Source organism: Triturus cristatus, chromosome 3_1 (genome assembly GCF_964204655.1).
Source record: "Triturus cristatus chromosome 3_1, aTriCri1.1, whole genome shotgun sequence".
NCBI lineage: Eukaryota > Metazoa > Chordata > Amphibia > Caudata > Salamandridae > Triturus > Triturus cristatus.
Genome location: NC_140583.1, coordinates 1060123413 through 1060144931, shown reverse-complemented (window position 1 = coordinate 1060144931; position 21519 = coordinate 1060123413). Strand labels below are relative to the sequence as shown.

At 43.9% G+C, this 21519-nt stretch overlaps 1 protein-coding gene across 1 annotated transcript in view; it reads right to left on the bottom strand.

The window, feature by feature from the left end:
- TMEM25 (transmembrane protein 25) overlaps positions 1 to 19862 on the bottom strand; it is a 53474-nt gene extending 33612 nt beyond the window's left edge. Inside the window, exons 1-3 of the mRNA XM_085645842.1 lie at positions 19752 to 19862; positions 10030 to 10148; positions 9127 to 9438 (exon numbers count right to left, since the gene is read on the bottom strand). Of these exons, the coding sequence (XP_085501968.1) occupies positions 9127 to 9438; positions 10030 to 10111 (394 nt within the window). The 5' untranslated portion in view covers positions 10112 to 10148; positions 19752 to 19862. The remainder of the gene's footprint in view (positions 1 to 9126; positions 9439 to 10029; positions 10149 to 19751) is intronic.
- Between the last annotated feature and the right edge of the window lie 1657 nt (positions 19863 to 21519).

Below are 21519 nucleotides of genomic sequence, written 5' to 3'. Positions count from 1 at the left end.
GCACCCACAGAGCCTGCACCACCACACATCCTATGTACTCCATGGATCCTGAGCTTCGTGGCCTGTCTTCCGGGATCATCTCCCTCCCCTGCTCTCTCCTGCTCCTGAGCTGAACACATATCACCATGTTTCAGCTGAAGATCCATTAAAAGATGTCAATCAACATCAGTGTATGGAGGTCTCAAAGGTGGCTCCTGCCAACGATGACAACCAATGGAAGAGACCTGTCAGGGCACGGATGCTGACCAGGCTTTGATCTGGGCCAGGTATTGATGCAGATTGGGTATTGATTGGGCTGATCATCTGCCTGTCTTCTACCCAAAAATCCCCATTCATGTTCAGCGGTGCTGAGCTATCAAGAGTGCAGCAAGTGCATTGGCACCTGGGGCCAGATGTTTATGGGTACCACTTCACCTTATTAGGGACCATGTTGCTGTTACTATTCATCCGGTGTGGCAATTACAAGTGTTTTCTCTTTGAAAAATATATATATATTTTTTTTATTGTACGTTAAATCAGAAACATACATTGAAAAGAGAAAAAGAAAACCAACCAAAAAAGATACAGGCTAATATACACACTCGCCCCAACTTGCAAGTTGTAGTTGTGTCACAGTGGTTTAGTACAATGCTCCATACATTACTGATACAGCCACAATCAGAGTACAACATAATATATACTGAGAGGTAATTAATCAATTGGATGGGACTGTAGGTATAGCCTTAACGGTTGCCAATAGTCTCTATACTTTGAAAAATTAATCACAAAACTTTGTATCATGTCAAATATATTCAGTTGAATAGATTAATTTTATATGTTTATAAAGACAATGCAGTGAATAGAATGATCAGCAGAAATAGTGTTAGAGCATAGAAACTAATCACTGCATCCCTAGAAGGTCTGAGCTGTAACCCTGCTTTTCAGTTCTGCCACATGACAGGTTATTAAATCCTGACAGCGAAAAGATAAGCTCTGTTTTTAATCAATGCACATCATAGGAACATTCCAGCTACGATATTTAAAATACACTGGCGGCCATTTTGAACAGGTGCAGCACCGATCCTCGGAGCTGCACAGCACCTGGAGTGCTTGCACTCAAAACCTTTTCGTAGAGTTTGTTCTGCCTAAGTTGTAGCTGTTCAATGAAGAAGGGTGTCCCCACTACTGTTGTCCCATCTTTTTTTTTTTTTTTAAATGAATAATCTGAATGCCCTTACATAACATGCCCAGGCCAATAAAAAGATTTTGTTAGACCAAGGGCAGTTGAGGGGCCCTGACCCAGAGACCCTATTTCAATCACAGCTTCCCAGCCTGACCAAAATGTTTGATTCTGGACAATTCGTTTTCTTCCCTATGTCTCCTTTTCTGAGATCATCACATTTGAGAGCTGCTTGAAACAAATTCAGTTCAGGATGTGCACTGTACACAAATTTCCCACATATTGTGTAATTGACAATACTGTTGCTTCATCTTTAACAGCAATAAAGACCTTGTATAGGTGGCCCAAAACAATTGACTTGCCTCTTGGGTCACAAAACAAATTGTCAGCAGGGCAGAAGGGGGAAAGAATGTGATACCCATACAGGATCAGAATTGTACAATCAACTCAGGAAACCTGGTTTCAATCCTGGCTCACTTTGCTACTGGATACAAGCTAGTCTGGCTGATGAGGGGTGTTACCCCGAAACCGGTCCCAGGATACTTATTTTCAGGTCCAGGGAAGGCCTGGCTTGGCAGTTCGGGCTGGACTGTTCCCATGAGGCAGAGGGGCAAGACTGATTTGCATATGGCTGGGTCTGAACTGGGGTGACGAAGTGAGCTAAAGAACGATGATGGATTCAACCCAGATCTGTGACAAGGGGTGAGTGTCTGAAAAGTTTCAGCGCTCCGTCCATCATCTCCTTGTGTTTGCTTCAATCCTGGCTTCCAAGGTTGACCAAACAGCTTGACATGCTGATAGCCTTTCCAATAGGATGTTGCAAGGCATCTTCAAGAAGTTGGGCTAGAGGAAATTGGCCCAATCGCCCTCCCCACCCATGCTCTGTTTGATGCCGGTAACATGCTCTGTGATGCAGGACAATATTGGAGTGTGCATGACTGGTTTGGTCTGCCCCACAGGGCCGCAGCACTGGGCTAGCTACTCCTCCCCTACCGCAGTGCAAGAAGCAGAAACATAAAATGCTAGTTTTACCATTTTATGTTTCTGCTTCTCGCACTGCGAGAAAGCAGTGGGCCGACGCTCCTCCGCCCTAATGGAGGAGCCGCCCCTGTGAGGACTGGCACTTATTTTTACTCATCAGTCATTTCCTTAGAACAAGAGCGAGAGAAAAACACAAACAGGAAAGGAAGGGAAAGACGGAAAAGTGGGCATAAGGGCAGAAAGCATTAATAGTGAGATAAAGGGGTAGCAGTGCCTGGCAGTGGATTAAAGAGCCTTGCTGTTCACCGCACAGACATTTAATAGCGCCGGCAAGCGCCGGCCGGGCTTCTGAGCGGCGCTTCAGACACCTGCACTCATAATTTTACAAATGAAGCCCTGCCTGAATGTGCGTGAGACATCCCCAAGCCTTCCTGGCTAATCTACATTAAAAACTGCTCTAACATGATAAATCGGACTCGAATTGTGAAAGCCTGACTTCTTAATGTAACCAATCTACATAAAGTGGCGGGGGCATTAAATACAATAATAAACGCCACAGCAGCTAACCCCTACCACCTCGCCCGTACTCCTCGCCCCTGTTCTATCTTACTTCATGAGGTGTGACCTTGTTCAACGGCAGGGTTTGGCCACTCATAAATCCGGCACCTCACCTTGCCCTCTGGTAGAGACCGCACGCACAGAGCCTGCACCGCCACACATCCTGCGCTTCGTGGCCTGTCTTCCGGTGTCATCTCCCTCCCCTGCTTCTGAGCTGCACACATATCTCCTTGTTTAGCTCAAGATCCATTGAAAGATGTCAATCAGCATCAATCTATGGAGGTCTCGAAAGCGGCTCCTGCCAACGATGACAACCAATGGAAGAGACCGGTCAGGGCACGGATGCTGACCAGGCTTTGATCTGATGCCGATTGGCTATTGATTGAGCTGAGATCTGCCTGTTTTCTACCCACAAATCCCCATTCATGTGAAGTGGTGCTGAAAATACCACCCGGACTCTGACTGCGTCAGATGGCTCCCTTGGCCAGAGGCGTGGCTATCAAGAGTGCAGCGAGCGCACTGGCACCGGGACCCGGGGGTTTATGGGGGCTCACTTCACCCTATCAGGGCCACGCTGCCCTTGCTACGCCCCTGCTGTGGCAATTACATGAGTGTTTGTTATTTCCACTTTGAAAAATTAATCACAAAACATTATAACATGTCATATATATTCTGCTCAATAGATTCATTTTATATGTGAACAAAGGCAATACAGTGCACAGAATAATCAACAAAAGCAGTGTTCGAGCTTAGAAACTAATCACTGCTCCATTAAATGTCTCAGATGTAACTCTCTTTGCTTTATATTTTCTGCCACATGACTGGTTATTAAATGAGTCCCATCTGATGGAGACGGAGGCGGGGAAAAGTCGGAAAAAATGGGGAGGCCGACTGTATACCACCAACTATTCGGCCTTTGCTAGAGGGGCGACCATTTGGATCCACCATGGAGTCCCGTTTGTGGAAGTGGATCGACATATAGATGACCAGGGGTGATATATATTTTTGAAGGGCACTTTAGATGGTCTGCCTGTAATCCTTGACTGCATATATGCGCCAAATTTCGATCAAGACAAATTATTCTCTAATCTGGGCAGAGCCTTGACGGGGTGGGATGCCATTTCCTGGATCCTAGGGGGAGACTGCAATGTGGTCCTAGACATTGAATTAGACAGATCCCATCCACCACTACACGGGGCCAGTGCACACAAACAGGCTGAATTTCTGAACACTTGGATGCAGGGCTGGGCTCTCATAGATGCATGGCGCATGCTTCACCCTACACACAAGGAATATTCCTTTTACTCCCCTGTTCACCAGCTTCATACTAGGCTTGATAGATTTCTTTGCTCTCACTCTATAGCTACACAAATACATCAATCAACATACCTAGCCAAAACATTTTCAGACCACAATCCCTTTGAAGTTACTCTAACATGGGGCAGGGTTCCGACCCCTGTGCCGACTTGGAAACTATGGCCCCAATTCCTAGAGGATGCCCACTTTCGGACCACATTATTAGATACCATTAATAACTACTTCACAGACAACTGGAATACAGCCTCCTCCAACCTCATAGATTGGGACGCCTTCAAAGTGAGGGTTCGAGGCTCGGCAATTAGTGCTACTGTAGGGGCGCGCCAAGAAGCACACAAAAGACTTATAGATACAGAATCATTGATGACAGATTTAGAGCCAGCCGCAGTGACAGATGATGACAAAAGGGCATCTCACCAGGAGGCCCGTATTAGACATGCAGAGACTCTGGAAACACTTAGACTCATGGATTACCGAGCATATACACAACTGAAACACACGGCCGCCGACAAATCAGGAACATTACTAGCACGATTACTAAAGGATAACCTGGAAACGCCTTTGATCACCTGTATCCGTTCACCACAGGGGGGACTGATTCATACTCAAATAGAGATTAAAGAAGCATTTTGTAATCACCTCAGTACTTTGTATGCGGCACCAACGCATATTGATGATGGCCTAATAGATGCCTTCTTCGATGGCTTACAGTTTCCCAAGATCACGGAGGCCATACGGAAGAGCCTTTTAGGCCCCATCACCCAACATGAAATAAGAGCAGCGTTCAAAGGCCTTAAACTCAATAAAGCCCCGGGCCTAGACGACCTACCCGTCGAATTTTATGCGACGTACTCGGAGGTTTTAACTCCTAAACTAGAGGAGCTATATAAGACGGCTTGGGAAACCGGTAGATTACCGCAATCCACAATGCAAGCTATGGTGGTGTCACTCCCCAAGCCCGGAAGAGACAGCACTGAGATGTCCAACTATAGACCGCTGTAGTTACTGGCTACCGAATATAAAGTTGTTAGTAAGGCCTTAGCCAACTGTCTGGTCCCCGCTCTCCCCACTCTTATACACAGTGACCAATGTGGGTTTCTTCCTGCACGTAGCACTTCACTCAATACTAGGAGACTCCACCATATAATGAGGGGTGTTCCCAGTGACAATGACAAGGCGGGATGTCTGGCGTTAGATCTACGTCAGGTGTTTGACTCCATAACGTGGGAGTACATGTTTGCAGCCCTGTTGCGTTTTGGTCTCCCCCAAGATTTTTTAAGGTGGAAACACCTATTCTATGTTGAACCTACTGCAAGGGCACATACGGGGCGGTAAATATCCTCAGAATACGCGGTACGAAGAGGTACTAGGCAGGGGTGCCCACTTTCCCCTCTCCTGTTTGTGCTTGCGTTAGAACCGCTGGCCATAGCTTTGAGGTGGTTGTCTGGAGATTTGGGAATTCCCATACAGGATAATACCCTCCTTGTCTCGATCTACGCAGACGATATCCTCATATATTTGCGCGACTTGGAGAATGAGGCGAGCCCGCTCCCTGTCGTCTTCTCCGCCTTCAAGACTATATCGGGGCTGGCGATTAATGCAGGAAAGTCTCATGCCTTTTATTTCCAAGAGGGTCTTCGTCCAGACATAATCCGATTCAGCACCTACCAGATTCCTGTGGCACTAGACACATTTAAGTACTTAGGCATTAACGTGTACAGGGCTCCTTTAGACCAACTAGAAGGTAATTTAATGAAGGCCATAGCTTCGCTGCGCCCGAGCATTTCCTTCTGGACCTCCCAGCCGCTGTCCGTGATGGGAAGGATAGCCATCTCCAAGATGGTGATGCTGCCCCGGCTATTGTACTTCTTTGTTAATCTGCCTCTGATGGTGCCCCAGGCCACATTTTGCACTCTAGACACACTCTTGTTGGAACTCATATGGGGTGGAGGCAGGCGCAGAGTAAGTCTCAAGAAACTGAAGTTGGCATCGAACTGAGGAGGGCTGGGTGTCCCTGATTTCCAAGCATATTATTATGCCGCCCAATTACAATGGCTGTCTTTCTGGATGGCAGGCAGGAACTTATAAGAAATAAACTATAACGCACAAGAGCTGGACAGGCGTACACTATATAGTATGCTGCTCCCAGGGGCGAAACCGCCCTCTGACGGCCCTCCGCTGTTAAAAGCGGCACTGCAATGTTGGAAAAAGGCCCTACAGTACACGTCGACCGCGATTCCCTATGCATCTAATGTCCCACTACTAGGGCTGCCAGTCATGGGCAGTAGGATTACAATGATTAGGATACAGGATTGGATAGATGCGGGAGTAGCAGAGGTGGGTTCATTCTTCGGGATGGTGTGCTCCTAGATCATGATACATTCGTGAGGAACACTGGGGCTCCTGACCGCCTTTACTTGCTACATGCAATGACAGCGCATTACATCAAGACGACATGGGCACCCCAGCGTAGCGAGCCTCCACAACATGACCTGGTCCATCTACTTTATTACATGGGGAGTGGTGGCCACCTTGTAAAGTGGCTATATACCGGCATCCAAACGCTGGCCTCCATCTGCATTACGGACCTCCGTGGGAAATGGGCAGAAACTACAGACATGGTAATCACAGATAAGGCGTGGGAAAGAATTTTGGAACACCCCAAGCGGGTCTCCCGAAATGCCAAGCTCAAGTTTATACAGTATATGGTTCTCCATAGAGCGTATTTAACCCTGAAGCGGATACCCTGTATGTTCCCGGAGGCCCAGAGCTACTGCCCGAGGTGTAGAGAGGAGAAGGCTGGATTTGTTCATATGTTATGGGCTTGCCCACACCTTAGGGAATATTGGGGACACATTTGTAATATGCTGGGAGGAATTACACATCTCACAATGACAGGCAACATATTGGAGGGCCTCTTGGGTCTACGCAAGCGCACCAAAGCCCAGAAGGTCCACCTGTGTTTCCTAGATCTAGCGCTAATATTGGCGATTAGAGCAATTACAATGAGGTGGAAATCCCCTAGGAGCCCCCTACTACATTTATGGAAAGAGGAGGTAATCAGGTGGGGCAGCGCGGAAAGCACGGCACTCAGGCGAGAAGAGGCGAGGGGGTTGAGAAAACGCCCCATCTCCATGGAATGGTACATTATGTTAGAAGAACTTACACAATTGGATATCCCACTTACATCTCTTGATCCACTCTCCTGATTCAGTCCGCCATTTAACACGTAGCCAACAACAGTTAGGGTAGGCTATGAGGGAAGGCCCATGGGACACCAGAGGTATAGGTTGGAATCCATGATTTCTCAAGGATATGACACGGAATAGATGGAGGCACACGGACAGACCAGGAAGTGGGGGAGGGAAAGGGAGGGCGTAGTTAACTTAGTTTAGGGAATAAAAGTACAAATACAAGCCAAGATGCATTGGAGACGTGAATAATTCATATATATGATTCCACATGTTACATTCATTGCATTATAACTTCCATGCTGTGTAAATGATAGATACGAGGATTGAAGTATGTATATTTACTTATGGAGAAAGATGAGTCAATACTACACCTAAGATGAAAAATGCAATGACATGACACAGAGGCCCTGTTTCAATCACAGCTTCCCAGCCTGACCAAACTGTGTGATCCTGGACGACTATTTTTTTCCCCTCTGTCTCCTATTCTGAGATCATCACATTTGAGAGCAGCTTGAAACAATTCAGTTTGGATGTGCACTGTACAAAAATGTCGCATATAGTGTAGGCCCAACATGCGTATCACTGGCTTCATTTGGAAAATAACCCCCCACATAGACAGACAGCAAGAGACAAGGTATATCCTAAATTACTACAGACAATTACAGTTGGCTAATCTCAGAGACCCCGTAACAAAGTAATTACAGCCCAGTGCACATGATGGGATTAGTAAAGACTGACTAGAGCCTGTAGTATCTATAATATATACTCTTCAGAAGTAACCCTGCGAAATAACCAACCAATTCCTTTATCTGAAGAACCCAAAGTTACAGAATGACTGAATTAAAGGGAACTGTATAAAATTGGCGACCTATATGAGCATAATAGCTTTATGACAACACACAGATATCGGGGAAAACCAACCAGCATTCCAGTAGACCTATTCTTATACTGTATGCTGAGAAACACGATGATGGAGACATACCCTATGCATCTCCAAGAGCCAGATGAGTGCTATTTGCTATCACTGATAATCACAGCCTGATCAATGACAAAATTAGTAACACAATTATACAACACAGTCTTAGACCTAGAATACCCGATCACCAAAGACCAGCATTTTTCTGTTTACAAACCCCCCCAAAATCCCTAATGGCAGACATAGACTAATACATCTCAGATTTCTCCATAGATTATATTACATTCCACTTGGTCTAAACAAAATGTATCTAGACATACTATCAAGCAGTGATAGATGCAAAGCGCCCGGTAATGAAAAAATTAAAACTAGGTTTAAAAATATATGTTCTGAGACCTGTTAACCATAGCAGGAACAGTATCAATCAGACTAAGACGCAAAAAAAGGGGTGGTTCTCGGAGATGGTCCCATAAGTGTGTGTTGCCTTTTCTGGAAAGACTGGTTGAATGGCATTGATTTCTTCGCATTTCAGCGGAATGTTGAGGTCTTTTTTATATATGTTTGTATTGCTGAATAAATGGCAATACAATATTTATTTTAAAAATGACATCACACACAGCATTTTTAAATAGTTGTAGTTTGGAATGTGGGACTGCACAGTACGTCCTACCTCAATCTATTTTTCTGCTGTTTTTCTGATGCCGTCATTTATGCCATGGTTGACATCACTGATTAGGTCATCAGTCCTGGCCCAATCTATGTCCGTGATTAAGACAAAGACACTGAAGTAGAGTGTCAAATTCATTTTTTTCCCTTGAATCTTGAGATTTTGCTTACTTTCCATTAATATGAATCATTGAAATTACACTTTTAAATATTATTTCAACTGTGGAATGCCATTTTTGAAGTCAAAGTCCATTAGATTATTTTACCACACCCACAAAGTATTGCTCCATCAAGAACAGTTCATACCCTCACCTCCAAAAAAGGCAAGTACTCACACTGCACGTTGAGTAGGACAGAAGCGTTGCCGGCCCTGCCGGACGTTGGGTCAGTGATAGTGCAGTTGAGCTCCCGGTCACTCTTTCGGGCAGTCACGGTGAAAGTATTGGAGCTCTGCTCGAACAATTCAGCTGAAGTTGACAGCACTGTGGAGCTGTTTACCTCCTGCTTCTTGCCATTAAGGTACCAGGTGAGGAGCGGCACTGGACGCCAGCCCTCGGCCTGACACGTGAATTCGCGACTCTCATTCTCCTGTGAGGTGCTGACCGATGAGGACTGCCCATTAATCTGAGGTTCAGGCTCCCCTAAACCTGCAAGAAACAGAAAAGACACTGGAGGAAGGAGGAGAAAATTACAGAACTTGATGGCTATAAAATGGCTGGGGTATCCATAGGGGTAAAGCAAAGGGGCCACCTCTGTACCTCTTTAGAAGTACAACTTTCTGAACCACCTCAGTACCTTCTTATAGGTACAACCATGGGAATCATCTAGACACCCCAGCACCATGTTAGGCCACAGGATTTGAGGGGTCTCCAAGGGAGTACAGACATGGGCACCTCCTCAGTACCTTGCACTGTCATAGGACCCTGATGTTAGCTAAGTACGCCTAAAGTAGGGGAATGCTTAAGACTTGGATCGTCTCACCTTGTACTCCTCAAACACCATGTCAGGACAATTAAAATTGACATACTTAATTGTCCTCTCCTCGTGTACAACAAAGTCAAGAGTGTACATTCCAAAGAGTGGGACTGATACTTCTCTTCCATGATTACGTGGTTGTACCACAGAGTGAGTAAATTTTGACAGAACAGAGCCTCAAGCTACTGAGTAAGAGCCCATTCAGCTAAGTTATAGCAGTATCTAAGGTCTTGACATCTTTTCGGTTTAATAACATCCCTCACCTGACTGAAGCAGAGCCTTAAGGTGCAGCACCAGCAGAGCCTGCGAGATGCCGGCCCGGCACCCACGCCTCGAGCCGTTCATACTGATGGTGTCACAGGTCTGCAAACAGTTTTTGGGTCTGTAAACAAAAACAAATGGAGAAGACGCTGGAAAAGAAAACCAGGTATAACATGTCATGCTACAAATCAGATGTGTTTAAGCTTTCCTGTGCAGGTGAGCTGAATCTATATATCTAAGCAGAGGTGTGTGTGTTTGTATGAGAGAGAGAGAGAGAGAGAGAGAGAGAGAGAGAGAGACAAACTCTTGAGGGTCATTTTCTGTCCCTTTGGTGCAGACTTTTCCTGCCCCAACAACGCCTTTTATCAAAGGCTTGGCAGGTTCCTCTACTGATGTTGCTATTAAGACGAAATGTATGAATACTAATGTCAACTGAGAGTGCGCCTTGCTACTAAGAACACAAATGAGAATGGAAGATGCCTTGGACCGCTTGTCCTCCACTTTCCAACATCACTATCCCTGGGTTATACGGGGGTGCCAAAACAAAATGCACGATAACCCAAACACAAAAACAAGAAAACACATACAGTTACAGGAACACAATTATAATAAGTTAGGGAGAAACACAATAATCAAGAATGCATATTAGTGCAACGGCACACACGCAAGAAGGCATGAAAAACCGCAGTGATTTGCAGAAAGACGGAATGAGTGGACCCGTCACATAAACAAACACACACAACTCACAATGTTAGTGTTATGTTACAAATGATGCACATTGTAGTGTACACATACACATAAAGAGCACTGCTGGGCTCGTGTTTCCTTCACATTGGATTTTGGGGCACACAGTGTGTTGCGGTTGTGTGTTTATAGACTCCTTGGATCCATACCCTGTTGGTATTAATTGATTATGGTCATCTGTGAGTGCAGGAGAGTTCCAGAGGCTACAAATCAGAAACTTCTCAAGCAATACATACGGCTTCAACTGAACCCGGGAAAATAAAATGATTATGTGTGCATGAAATAAAATGGAGAGTGGCAGTTACCTGCCTTGTTTATTCTGTAGCCCCTTGAAAGGAAATTTGATTTAGAGACTGAATATATCTATTTAGCTAGTCAGGTGTAACGATACCATAGCAAATAGTATTGCACGTTTTTTTATAAAGTTTAAGTAGCATTCAAGCTGCACAGATTATAAAAATATATTGTTTTTATTCAAATGTGAATATATTTTTAGAAATGATTTAAAACTAAATGTATGTAAATTGATATGTTTACAGCTTTGTGAGTCAATGTAATCAATTTTTTGTGTATTGATAGGTCACACGGAGCGAAAGGGAAATCTCACGAAGAACGGGTGAAGTGGTGGATTTTGCGCACATTTCAGAAGACAGAAACCATTTAACATAGCTTATATTGAAAAATTAAGCAATTAAGCACCTGTGTATGCCATAAGACAAAAAAATAGGGTTTCCTACACTGTTCAACGTGCATGCTGGGATGACAGAACATTAACTGGTCTTCTTCAGGACCAAAGAACACTTAAAACAAAACGTATTAAAGGCACTCATACCTGAAAAGAAAAAACAAGTAAAGTAATACATAGTTGTTTGCTATAGGAACAAAGGAAGTGGCTGTGTTTATAAAGTTTCAAATATATATGATGGATTTAAGAAGATATGAGCATCAACAATAACACATAGGAAACCTAGTTTTAAAAATAACAATTTAAGTTCCACATTCTTGTAGTATTTAGTAGCTGTGTAATTTGCCAATACTCCTTAAATTCGTTTTTTATTTTCAGCACATCAAGTTATGTTGTCACGTAATTAAGATTTATTCTAATGGGATGTATATACAAATATGTATAAATATAACTATATATATATATATATATATATATATATATATATATATATATATATATATACACAAAGTTAGTTGCTCCTTCCGGATTTGCTGGGACCCAGGAGAGTAGTGCGCTCTCAGCAAGAAACAGGCAGTCAGCAAGGTAAATAATCCAAGTGTTTTAATTCACACAACGTGTTTCGGCGGCAAGCCTTGTTCACGTATGAAAGTGTACGTACAAGCAGTCTTAAATAAAGCATTGAATGTTTGTGAATGGTCATCACACTCAACGAAGGACTACACGGCAGTGCGTGTAGCCGCCATCTTGGAACGGTAAATAAACAAGGGAAAGAATAAGAATAAGAAAGTGCATCTGTATGAACATGTGAATCACCATGTTATAACACAACAATATGTATATATACAAAAAATATATATCATTGTAATTGAGCTGGCATGCGTCACAACGTAATGGAATATGTAGTAAAAACCTCCAACTTGAGCTGATTTGCCATCAAGGGTGTGCGATGACATAACATGAGAGGGTAAATACCCTTGGATACTGTGATGTGCATACTGTCGGCAAGAACATGATCAAACAGTAAATGGTTACCACTGGGATACAAAATGAAACACATAAGCATCACTCTCACAGTAAAGGAGGTTGGAAGAGTTAGTGGATAAATGACAAGTGCATTCATAAAATTCTGAAATAGAACTATAAACAGACCAAAATCAAGGAACTGCTGGTGAAGATGATGGAGTGATGAGCTAATGAAGAGTGACAACATGGAGGAAAAGGGTAGGATGCCCGTGCCGGTGAATATAAGTGAAGGGCTCCTTCCTCCATGTTGTCACTCTTCATTAGCTCATCACTCCATCATCTTCACCAGCAGTTCCTTGTTAAAGCATATGAGCACGTTATCTGGTCACACTCATGGTTTAAGATAAGTTCTTTTGACCTAGGGTCATTACATGTATTTGATGATTTTGGCCTGTTTATAGTTCTATTTCAGAATTATTTTGGTCACCATTATTATTGTGAACTGGGATTGAGACTTTAGCATACTTGTCGGTTGTCGGGGCACTTGCCCGCAGACTTATACACTGGGACCCTTTGGAAGTTTATACGCCACTTGTGGCATTTACTTGGGGATATTGATTTATATTTCATTTATGAATGCACTTGCCATTTATCTACTAGCTCTTCCAACCTCCTTTACTGTGAGAGTGATGCTTATGTGTTTCATTTTGTATCCCAGTGGTAACCATTTACTGTTTGATCATGTTCTTGCCGACAGTATGCACATTACAGTATCCAAGGGTATTTACCCTCTCATGTTATGTCATCGCACACCCTTGATGGCAAATCAGCTCAAGTTGGCGGTTTTTACTACATATTCCATTACGTTGTGACGCATGCCAGCTCAATTACAATGATATATATTTTTTGTATATATACATATTGTTGTGTTATAACATGGTGATTCACATGTTCATACAGATGCACTTTCTTATTCTTATTCTTTCCCTTGTTTATTTACCGTTCCAAGATGGCGGCTACACGCACTGCCGTGTAGTCCTTCGTTGAGTGTGATGACCATTCACAAACATTCAATGCTTTATTTAAGACTGCTTGTACGTGCACTTTCACACGTGAACAAGTCTGGCCGCCGAAACGCGTTGTGTGAATTAAAACACTTGGATTATTTACCTTGCTGACTGCCTGTTTCTTGCTGAGAGCGCACTACTCAACTTGCTTTTTGTTTGGATATATATATATATATATTCACTGAATGGCCGTCTGAAATTTTGAGTCGGTGTATCAAGGGTTAATTTAGGGTGTGAGAAGATGCACTAATTTATCACATGGATGATGTCATCATTGATGTCATCAGTGATGTCATTTGAGATGTCATCAGTGATGTCACTGACCATGTCATGAGTGATGTAATATGTGACGTCATCAGCAGTGCATTGCAAGGGCGCGAGTTATAGTTAGCTGAACTAACTATAACAGGGGAATTTCTAGGGTTTTGTACGAGGGAAATGTCCAGCTAACTGTAACACCCCTGAAACCCATGGTTTTTTCAGTGAATTTCTAAGGTTTTTTAAATGCCAATTCCTAACTATAACGCCCCTGAAACCTTTGGTTTTTTCAGTGAATTTCAAAGGTTTTTTAAATGCCAATTCCTAACTATAACGTGCATGAAACCTATGGTTTTTTCAGTGAATTTCAAAGGTTTTTTAAATGCTAATTCCTATCTTTAACTTATCTCTGAAGATATCATGTTTAATGATTTTGATTGGATTTGTATATTTTTTTTCAGTGTGTCAATTTCATTAATTATGTTTTTTTTATCACCATTTTTTAAACTTATTTTTTCAATTAATTCTTTTAAAAATTAAAAAATATTATTTTAATTTAATGGGTTTTTCAAACATATTTTTTTATATTTTTCAAAATATTTTTTTTACTTTATGTTCAAAACTTTATTTTATATATTTTTTTCCATGTTTTTGGATCTGCGCACCCAACGCGAGAGGATCTGTGCACCAAACGGGATAAGATGCGTGCACCATGCGCGCATTTCGCCGTTTTTTTTTTTTTAAAGGGGGCCCCAGGGGGTCCTCCTGAGACCCCCTAAGCACCTCTAGAGGGTCAGAGTATTTCCACTCTGCCCCCTTTATATGTTTTACACACTTATTCCCCTTGCTTCTTCAGCCTCGCTTCTACCGAGGCAGAAAATGGCCGCCAACAGTTCCTGGTTTCGAATGTAGACAGACACTCGACAGCCAATTAGCATTCAGCGCGCGATCGGGAGGGTACGCGCTTGGTTCGGGGAGGGTGCGCTTACGGTGCGGGTAGGGTCCGCGGATCTTCCCCGGCCATAGATATATATGTACTTTTAACTCTAATTTTCTCAGGAACTACTGAACGGATTCACACCATTTATGCAAAAGGCACGAGTCTGAACTGAGGACTACCTCTTTGCCAAATTTGGTGTCATTCCGTTCAGCGGCTCGGGCTGTAGCTGCGACAACAGATCCTATGGGAAATTGCATGGGGAAAATGCGTTTTGGGACCCCCCTTTTTTCTCGGCCCCCGCTTGATGAATCACCACGAAACTTTCAGGGTAGGAGCGGAGCGGTGCTGGCCAAAAGTTTGGAAAATTGCGCGAGGATTTATCAACCGGTGCCAGACTTCTTGGGAATAGAATGTTGCGGATTTCCTATGGAAAATAGGTCCTAACTATAACTATTTACTGGCGACCGCCAGTAGATAATATATATACATATACATATATATCAAACACCAAAGTTGCCTGCTGTAAGAAGGGCCACACACAAGTATGTATGCTTTCGCCATTTATTCTCGAAGGACACACAGACTGCAAACATCGGTGTTGCCTCGCAGAGTTGATTCACCTGCCCAACGCGTTTCATGTTCTAAACACTTCCTCAGGGAAGACAAGATTTTGGCAGTGTTCAATTGCACTTATATTTCAAGCGTTCTCCCCGCCTCAGTGGGCGTGGCCACCTGCGTGGCCTGCTGGAGGTTGTAGTGCAATAATCTTCCTACAGTGAGGCGCCATATGCTTTCTTCATATTAAAACACAATAATGTCCACAGTGGGTTGTGTCCGCAGCGCTGATGTTTGTGCTGTCATAACAGTCATCTAAGGGCATATGTTATGTTATGTTATGTTATGTTAATCAAGGATTTATAGAGCGCACAGCTACTCAACAGAGTGTCCCGGCGCTATGACAGAAGAAACAAAAGCAAAGACTATGAAACCAGAAATTAGCTGAGGTGATAAGTTATGGTAATTGTTGAAACATCCAAGTTTTAACTGCTTTCTAAACGCCAGAAGGGTAGTGGTCTTTCTCAGGGATAGAGGCAGGGTATTCCAGGCGTGGGCTACATGCACTTGGAAAGACCGTCCTCCACAGCGGGCTCTACAGAAACTTGGCGTCAAGATCAGATATTGATGGGCTGATCTAAGCGATCTGCGCGGGATGTAGTAGAGAATTATTTTTCGAATATAATGTGCCCCTAGCCCATGCAAAGCTTTAAAGGCAAGGGTTAGGGCTTTGAAGAGAATTCTACACCGGACCGGGAGCCAGTGTAATTTCTTCAGATGGTGGGAAATCCGTTCTATGGCTCCTAACTTCAGGACCGCTCTGGCCGCTGAGTTCTGCACAATCTCGAACCTGTTCAGTAAGAACTCCGGGAGGCCAAGATACAGGGCATTAACATAGTCCAATCTAGAAGTAATGAGGGCCTGCACGACTAGCTTTCTATGAGTCATAGGTTATAGATAGAGAAATTTCCTAATCATTTTTAACAGTCCAAAACATGTGCCAGTCACTGTCTGGACTTGAGTTTTCATGGATAACATGTCATCCATTTTCAATCCCAGATTTTTAACGGTGTCAACTGCCGTCTGGGGTAGCGACATTTTGTCAGGCCACCACTGTTTCCAAACGTCCAGCGGAGGGGAGCCGAAGAAGATGATTTCAGACTTCTCAGGGTTGCATTTGAGTTGGTGGGATTGAAACCAGGAGAACACTTCAGCTAGGCAATCTCTAATCTTCTGACCATTAAAATCTTCACTCTTCCTACAGGTGAACAACAACTGAGTGTCGTTCGCATAAGAGATAATCTTCGCCTCTCCCGTCTCCGCCAACTTGGCAAGGGGGGACATGTACAGATTAAATAATACAGGGCTCAAAATAGAGCCCTGGGGGACCCCCACATTTAGGAGCAGGATCCTGGTGGCGAAAGGGGGAGACCATACCTCCTGCCTTCTGTCCTTCAGAAAGGAGGCAAACCATCTCAACACCTTGCCACCGAAACCACACTCCTGTAATCTCTGCAGAAGCCGAACATGGGGCACGGTGTCGAAAGCTGCCGAAAGATCTAAACGAATCAGGACAGCTTTTCCTCCCTTATCAAGGGTTTCTTTGATGGTCTCAGAGACCTCAAGTAAGGCCGTCTCCGTGCTAAAGTTAGAACGAAAACCTGATTGACTTGAATGAAGGAGGTTATTAATTTCAGCAAAGTAGGAAACTACCGAATGTACATATTTTTCTAATGTTTTAGCAAAAAATGGGAGAAGGGAGATAGGTCTATAGTTGGAAAGTATAGTTTGGTCAGCAGAGGGTTTCTTTAATAACGGAATCACTTTTGCACTTTTCCAATTCTCGGGCACCTGACCAGTGCTCAAAAACAGGTTCAGGATGCTGTTAACTGTTGGATTCAATATCTCTGCCATATTGGCCAGAAATTTGGCAGGGCAAGGGTTTGACGGGGAGCCAGACTTCAGACCCTTCATTATTACTAAGGAAGATTCTAAAGTGACCGGGGGGAAGCAGGAAAGAGAAACATTTCCTATCCTGTTTTGACAATTTAGCAGGGGGGGATCCTTATTTTCAGATCCCTCTGACAATCTAAACGAGGATTGGATCTCTGTTATTTTTGTGTAGAAAAAATTGGCTAACTGATTGATCCAATCAGCGGAAAAGGAGGGATGGTTAGATCCAGCATTAGGTGACGAGAAGCTTTTCACTATGTTGAAAAGTTTTCTACTTTTATTCCCGGCAGATTCGATTTTTCGAGCAAAAAATAACTTATTTTCCTCCTGTATACTTTTATGATAAATCCTTATTGTTTTCTTATACTTTTCTTTCTTTTCCTTACTAAAGTACCTGCTTCCACGCTGCAGCGTCGGTTGGCGCTGCCGCAAGACTGCACGGAGTGTAGCGGGCCACTTCTCGCGGCTCACGCTGGTCCGTCAAACATCAAACACCAAAGTTGCCTGCTGTAAGAAGGTCCACACACAGGTATGTATGCTTTCGCCATTTATTCACGAAGGACACACAGACTGCAAACATCGGTGTTGTCTCGCAGAGTTGATTCACCTGCCCAACGCGTTTCATGTTCTAAACACTTCCTCAGGGGCTACGGCATTGTGAAGACAAGATTTTGGCAGTGTTCAATTGCACTTATATTTCAAGCGTTCTCCCCGCCTCAGTGGGCGTGGTCACCTGCGTTGCCTGCTGGAGGTTGTAGTGCAATAACCTTCCTACAGTGAGGCGCCATATGCTTTCTTCATATTAAAACACAATAATGTCCACAGTGGGTTGCGTCAGCAGCGCTGATGTTTGTGCTGTCATAGCAGTCATCCAAGGGCATACCTGCTTCCACACTGCAGCGTCGGTTGGCATATATATATATTTCTCCAAATGCTCTGTTACACAAAGGTGCGGCACACATTCGAGTTGTATAAATCCAATTTTACTTTACTTTCGTCCCTGGCATGACAAACGCGTTTCGGCCATGATGTATGTGTATGTATATATATATATATATTATAAACACTTTGGAACCGCGCATGCAAAGCTGGCCTGAAAGAGGAGAGTTCTTTATACGAGCATGGTAAGGGGATGAATAAGGGTCACCATTTGCAGGTCCATATTCCCTCTCCAACTGCAGTGAGACTTTTGACTAAAACTTTGTGGTTGTGTGGTTGAGAGTCTTGACTTCCCTTGGTAGGTCTAGAAGAACTAGGTATCCCTGGAGTACGGCAAACGTGCAGTCTTAGCGCCCCATTGCTCTGCATCCAGCTAGGAGAGGGCTGGGCATGCTGTTTTGCTCAATGTATGTTTGCAGTTGACCCACATCTTCACTTGCCAACACCACAGTCGAATATGTTGGCAAGTATGCGATGAACAACCTCTGCCTGGGCTTTCATCCTTCTGAGCTCCATCCATTATGTGCCATTCAGTTAGGTGATTGTAGCTATGCATTTTACAATGCCTGGCTAACCTATGGGTTAAGTGCCGTATAGAATGTTAATATTTTAATAAATATTCTGATCTGAGGAATCACATGACTTCACATAAAAACTATGTAAACAATGGGGACATTATAAAAAAAGGCAAATTATTTAATTATATTTGTCCGCTCGGTGTTCATATAAGGGAACCCAGGATCGAGAATAATTTACCCTACTCCACCCCTCATAAAAAACACAGAGAGCACTCTTTAGTGTAACAAACAGGTCGTACGGGAGCACGTGTGTGTGTTTTATCACTGTAAAGATACTAATCCGAACAACACTACTACAGACATTCCTAAGGCGCTTAGACGCAGAGTAACCTGGAGCTTGCATGGTACTGTTGGGGGCTAGGGTAGGGGGTGATGGTGCAGCTTATTGTACCTCTACAACTATCGTACAGATAATTGCAGTAACGCTAAAAAGAACTGCCTTAGAGGTGTCAGGAGTGTACGATAATATTGCAATTAATCGTATTGGTTGCCCTAGCATATAATCATATTAATAGAAGTTTGCAGGGTTTGGTGACGCAGGGCCAGCACGAAAACACAGTAAACATAAATTCAGTGAAGGTAAGGGAGACAAGGGGGAGTTTGGGGGGCGCAGGGGTGCGTGCGTTTGTAAGGGGAATTTCACAGCTCTGAAGGTGCCCAGATATAGGTGCCTCTCGAGTCGGGAGGATAGGACTCCTCCCACCCAATGTGGTTGAACTAGCCTTAACCCCCCCCCCCCCTGCTCCCACCACACAAACACACACACACACAACACACGACCACTCACTAAAGATGAATACGGAGGAGGATCTACACTTCTGAGGTAAATAAGGCCCAGGAGGCGTCTATAAGCCCCCCACCCCTCCAGAGTGCGGGAACGGGTACCAGGTAGCTGCGGCAGCGTGGGTACCGCGGAGGGATACTGACACGGGGATGGATGCGTGGGATGGTTCAAACGGAGCAGGGGCATGGCCTCCGCTGAGGATGTAGTAGTGGCTGCGGAGCATTCCCCCACCCGGGCCCGGGAGATGCCGCTCACCTGCACCGGGGGGCTCGGTCTCCTCTCTGATCTTTCCTGGGAGGCGGGGCGGGCTCACGAGCCGGGGGCGGACCTCGGAACCGGAGGGAGGTTTGGAGGGGAGCGCTCTTGCCAGCAGCACTGGCCGGATGCTATTGACTGCAGCACTGCAGGGACTGTCAGCCTCCCTGAGCAATTCAAGGCAGAGGAAAGGCACATTAAATAGAGGCGGCAGTTAACGACAACGTACGTTTATGGGCACTGGTTCTTCAAGGGCACTCGCCATTACTCCATCATTGGGCACGAATACAACCATGGGCTGGAAACACCACTTCACCTTACTTTGCAAGGGCCTCGAAAGGGCAGCAGCTCTCCAACTTAAAAGGGAAATGGACATGCAGAACCAGAAGCTATTGCATAGAGGTGGGCGAGCCAGCAAATTAACAGGGAGAGCTGAGCCAGAGCCGAGCCAGGTCCCGCCCATGGGCGAGCCAAGCCCTGAACATAATTGCTCTGAAAATCATACAAAAAATACCACGTAAAATATGATACAAGTCTCTTCAAAAGTCAAAAAAGTGTATTTCTTTAACATGTAGAAGCTTTGACATTATTAGGGCACATTATAGCACTGTACTGAGGAGTACTTATTAACCTTTTCGCTGCCAGTCGCCTCCAGTGTCATACCTTTTTTTGGCTATTGGGGTAGTTGGTGCTTAGGCCGCCCTAACATTTTGTCCCTATAAGGTATCCAAATAAAATGTGTTTCCTTTTCTTTCAACATCGTGAGGATTCCAAAGGTACCCATGGTTTGTGGATTCCCTTTCAGGCAACCAAAAATTAGGCAAAATACAGCTACATTTGGTTCGTTTTGGGGAAAAATGGGAATAAAGTGCTGCAGAAGAAAGCGTCTGTTTTTTTCCCTGCGAATGGTATCAATAAAGAGTTTGTGGTGCTAAAACTACCATCTTCCTAGCTTTCAGGAACAGGCAGACGATTGTTAGAAAACCATAATTGCCTACACAGTTTTGGCATTTTACTGGGTCATAGCCTATTTTCCTATGTTTTGTGCTTTCAACCTCCTTCCAGTTAGTGGTAGAAATGGGAGTGCAACCAATAATGGATCCTGGAAGGCCAAACATTTCCGAACAGTAGACAACATTCTGAATTCAGCAAGGAGTCACTTTTGTAGATCCTTCAAGGTTTTCCTAAGGAAAGTAACAGTAAAAATGAAACGTTTTGAAATTGAGTTGAAAAAACAGCCATTTGTGCCTACATTTTAACCTGCAACTTCTTCTAACTATGGTAGATTATTTAAATTAATATGCCATTACGTTCCCGGGCCCCTTCTGTTTGCAGGGATATATAGAGCTTGTAGGTTCACTAAGAACCCGCAGTACCCAGAGCCAATAACTGAGCTGCACCTTGCCATGGTTTTTCATTGTGTACAGGGTGTACAGTAAGTACATATTGTTACTACGCTGATGGAGCACATGGACGCTTATCAAGGTTCCTGTGGCGGTTATTCATTATTATATACAATGACCGCGTAATCATGGATATTGATGATACAGTTCATATTGATTTCTAGAAACATCGTTTGACATTGGATGGAACTACGTATACACATTCTACATATGTTTTGATATATCAGCTATCTACACTATTAAGCCCTGATGAAGTTCTAAACTTATTTGGAATTAAATGCTTTTGCTGGATCTTGTTTTCTGTTTGGATTTAAGAAGAAATAATAAGAAATAATAAACATTGGATGTTTGATTACACATATTGG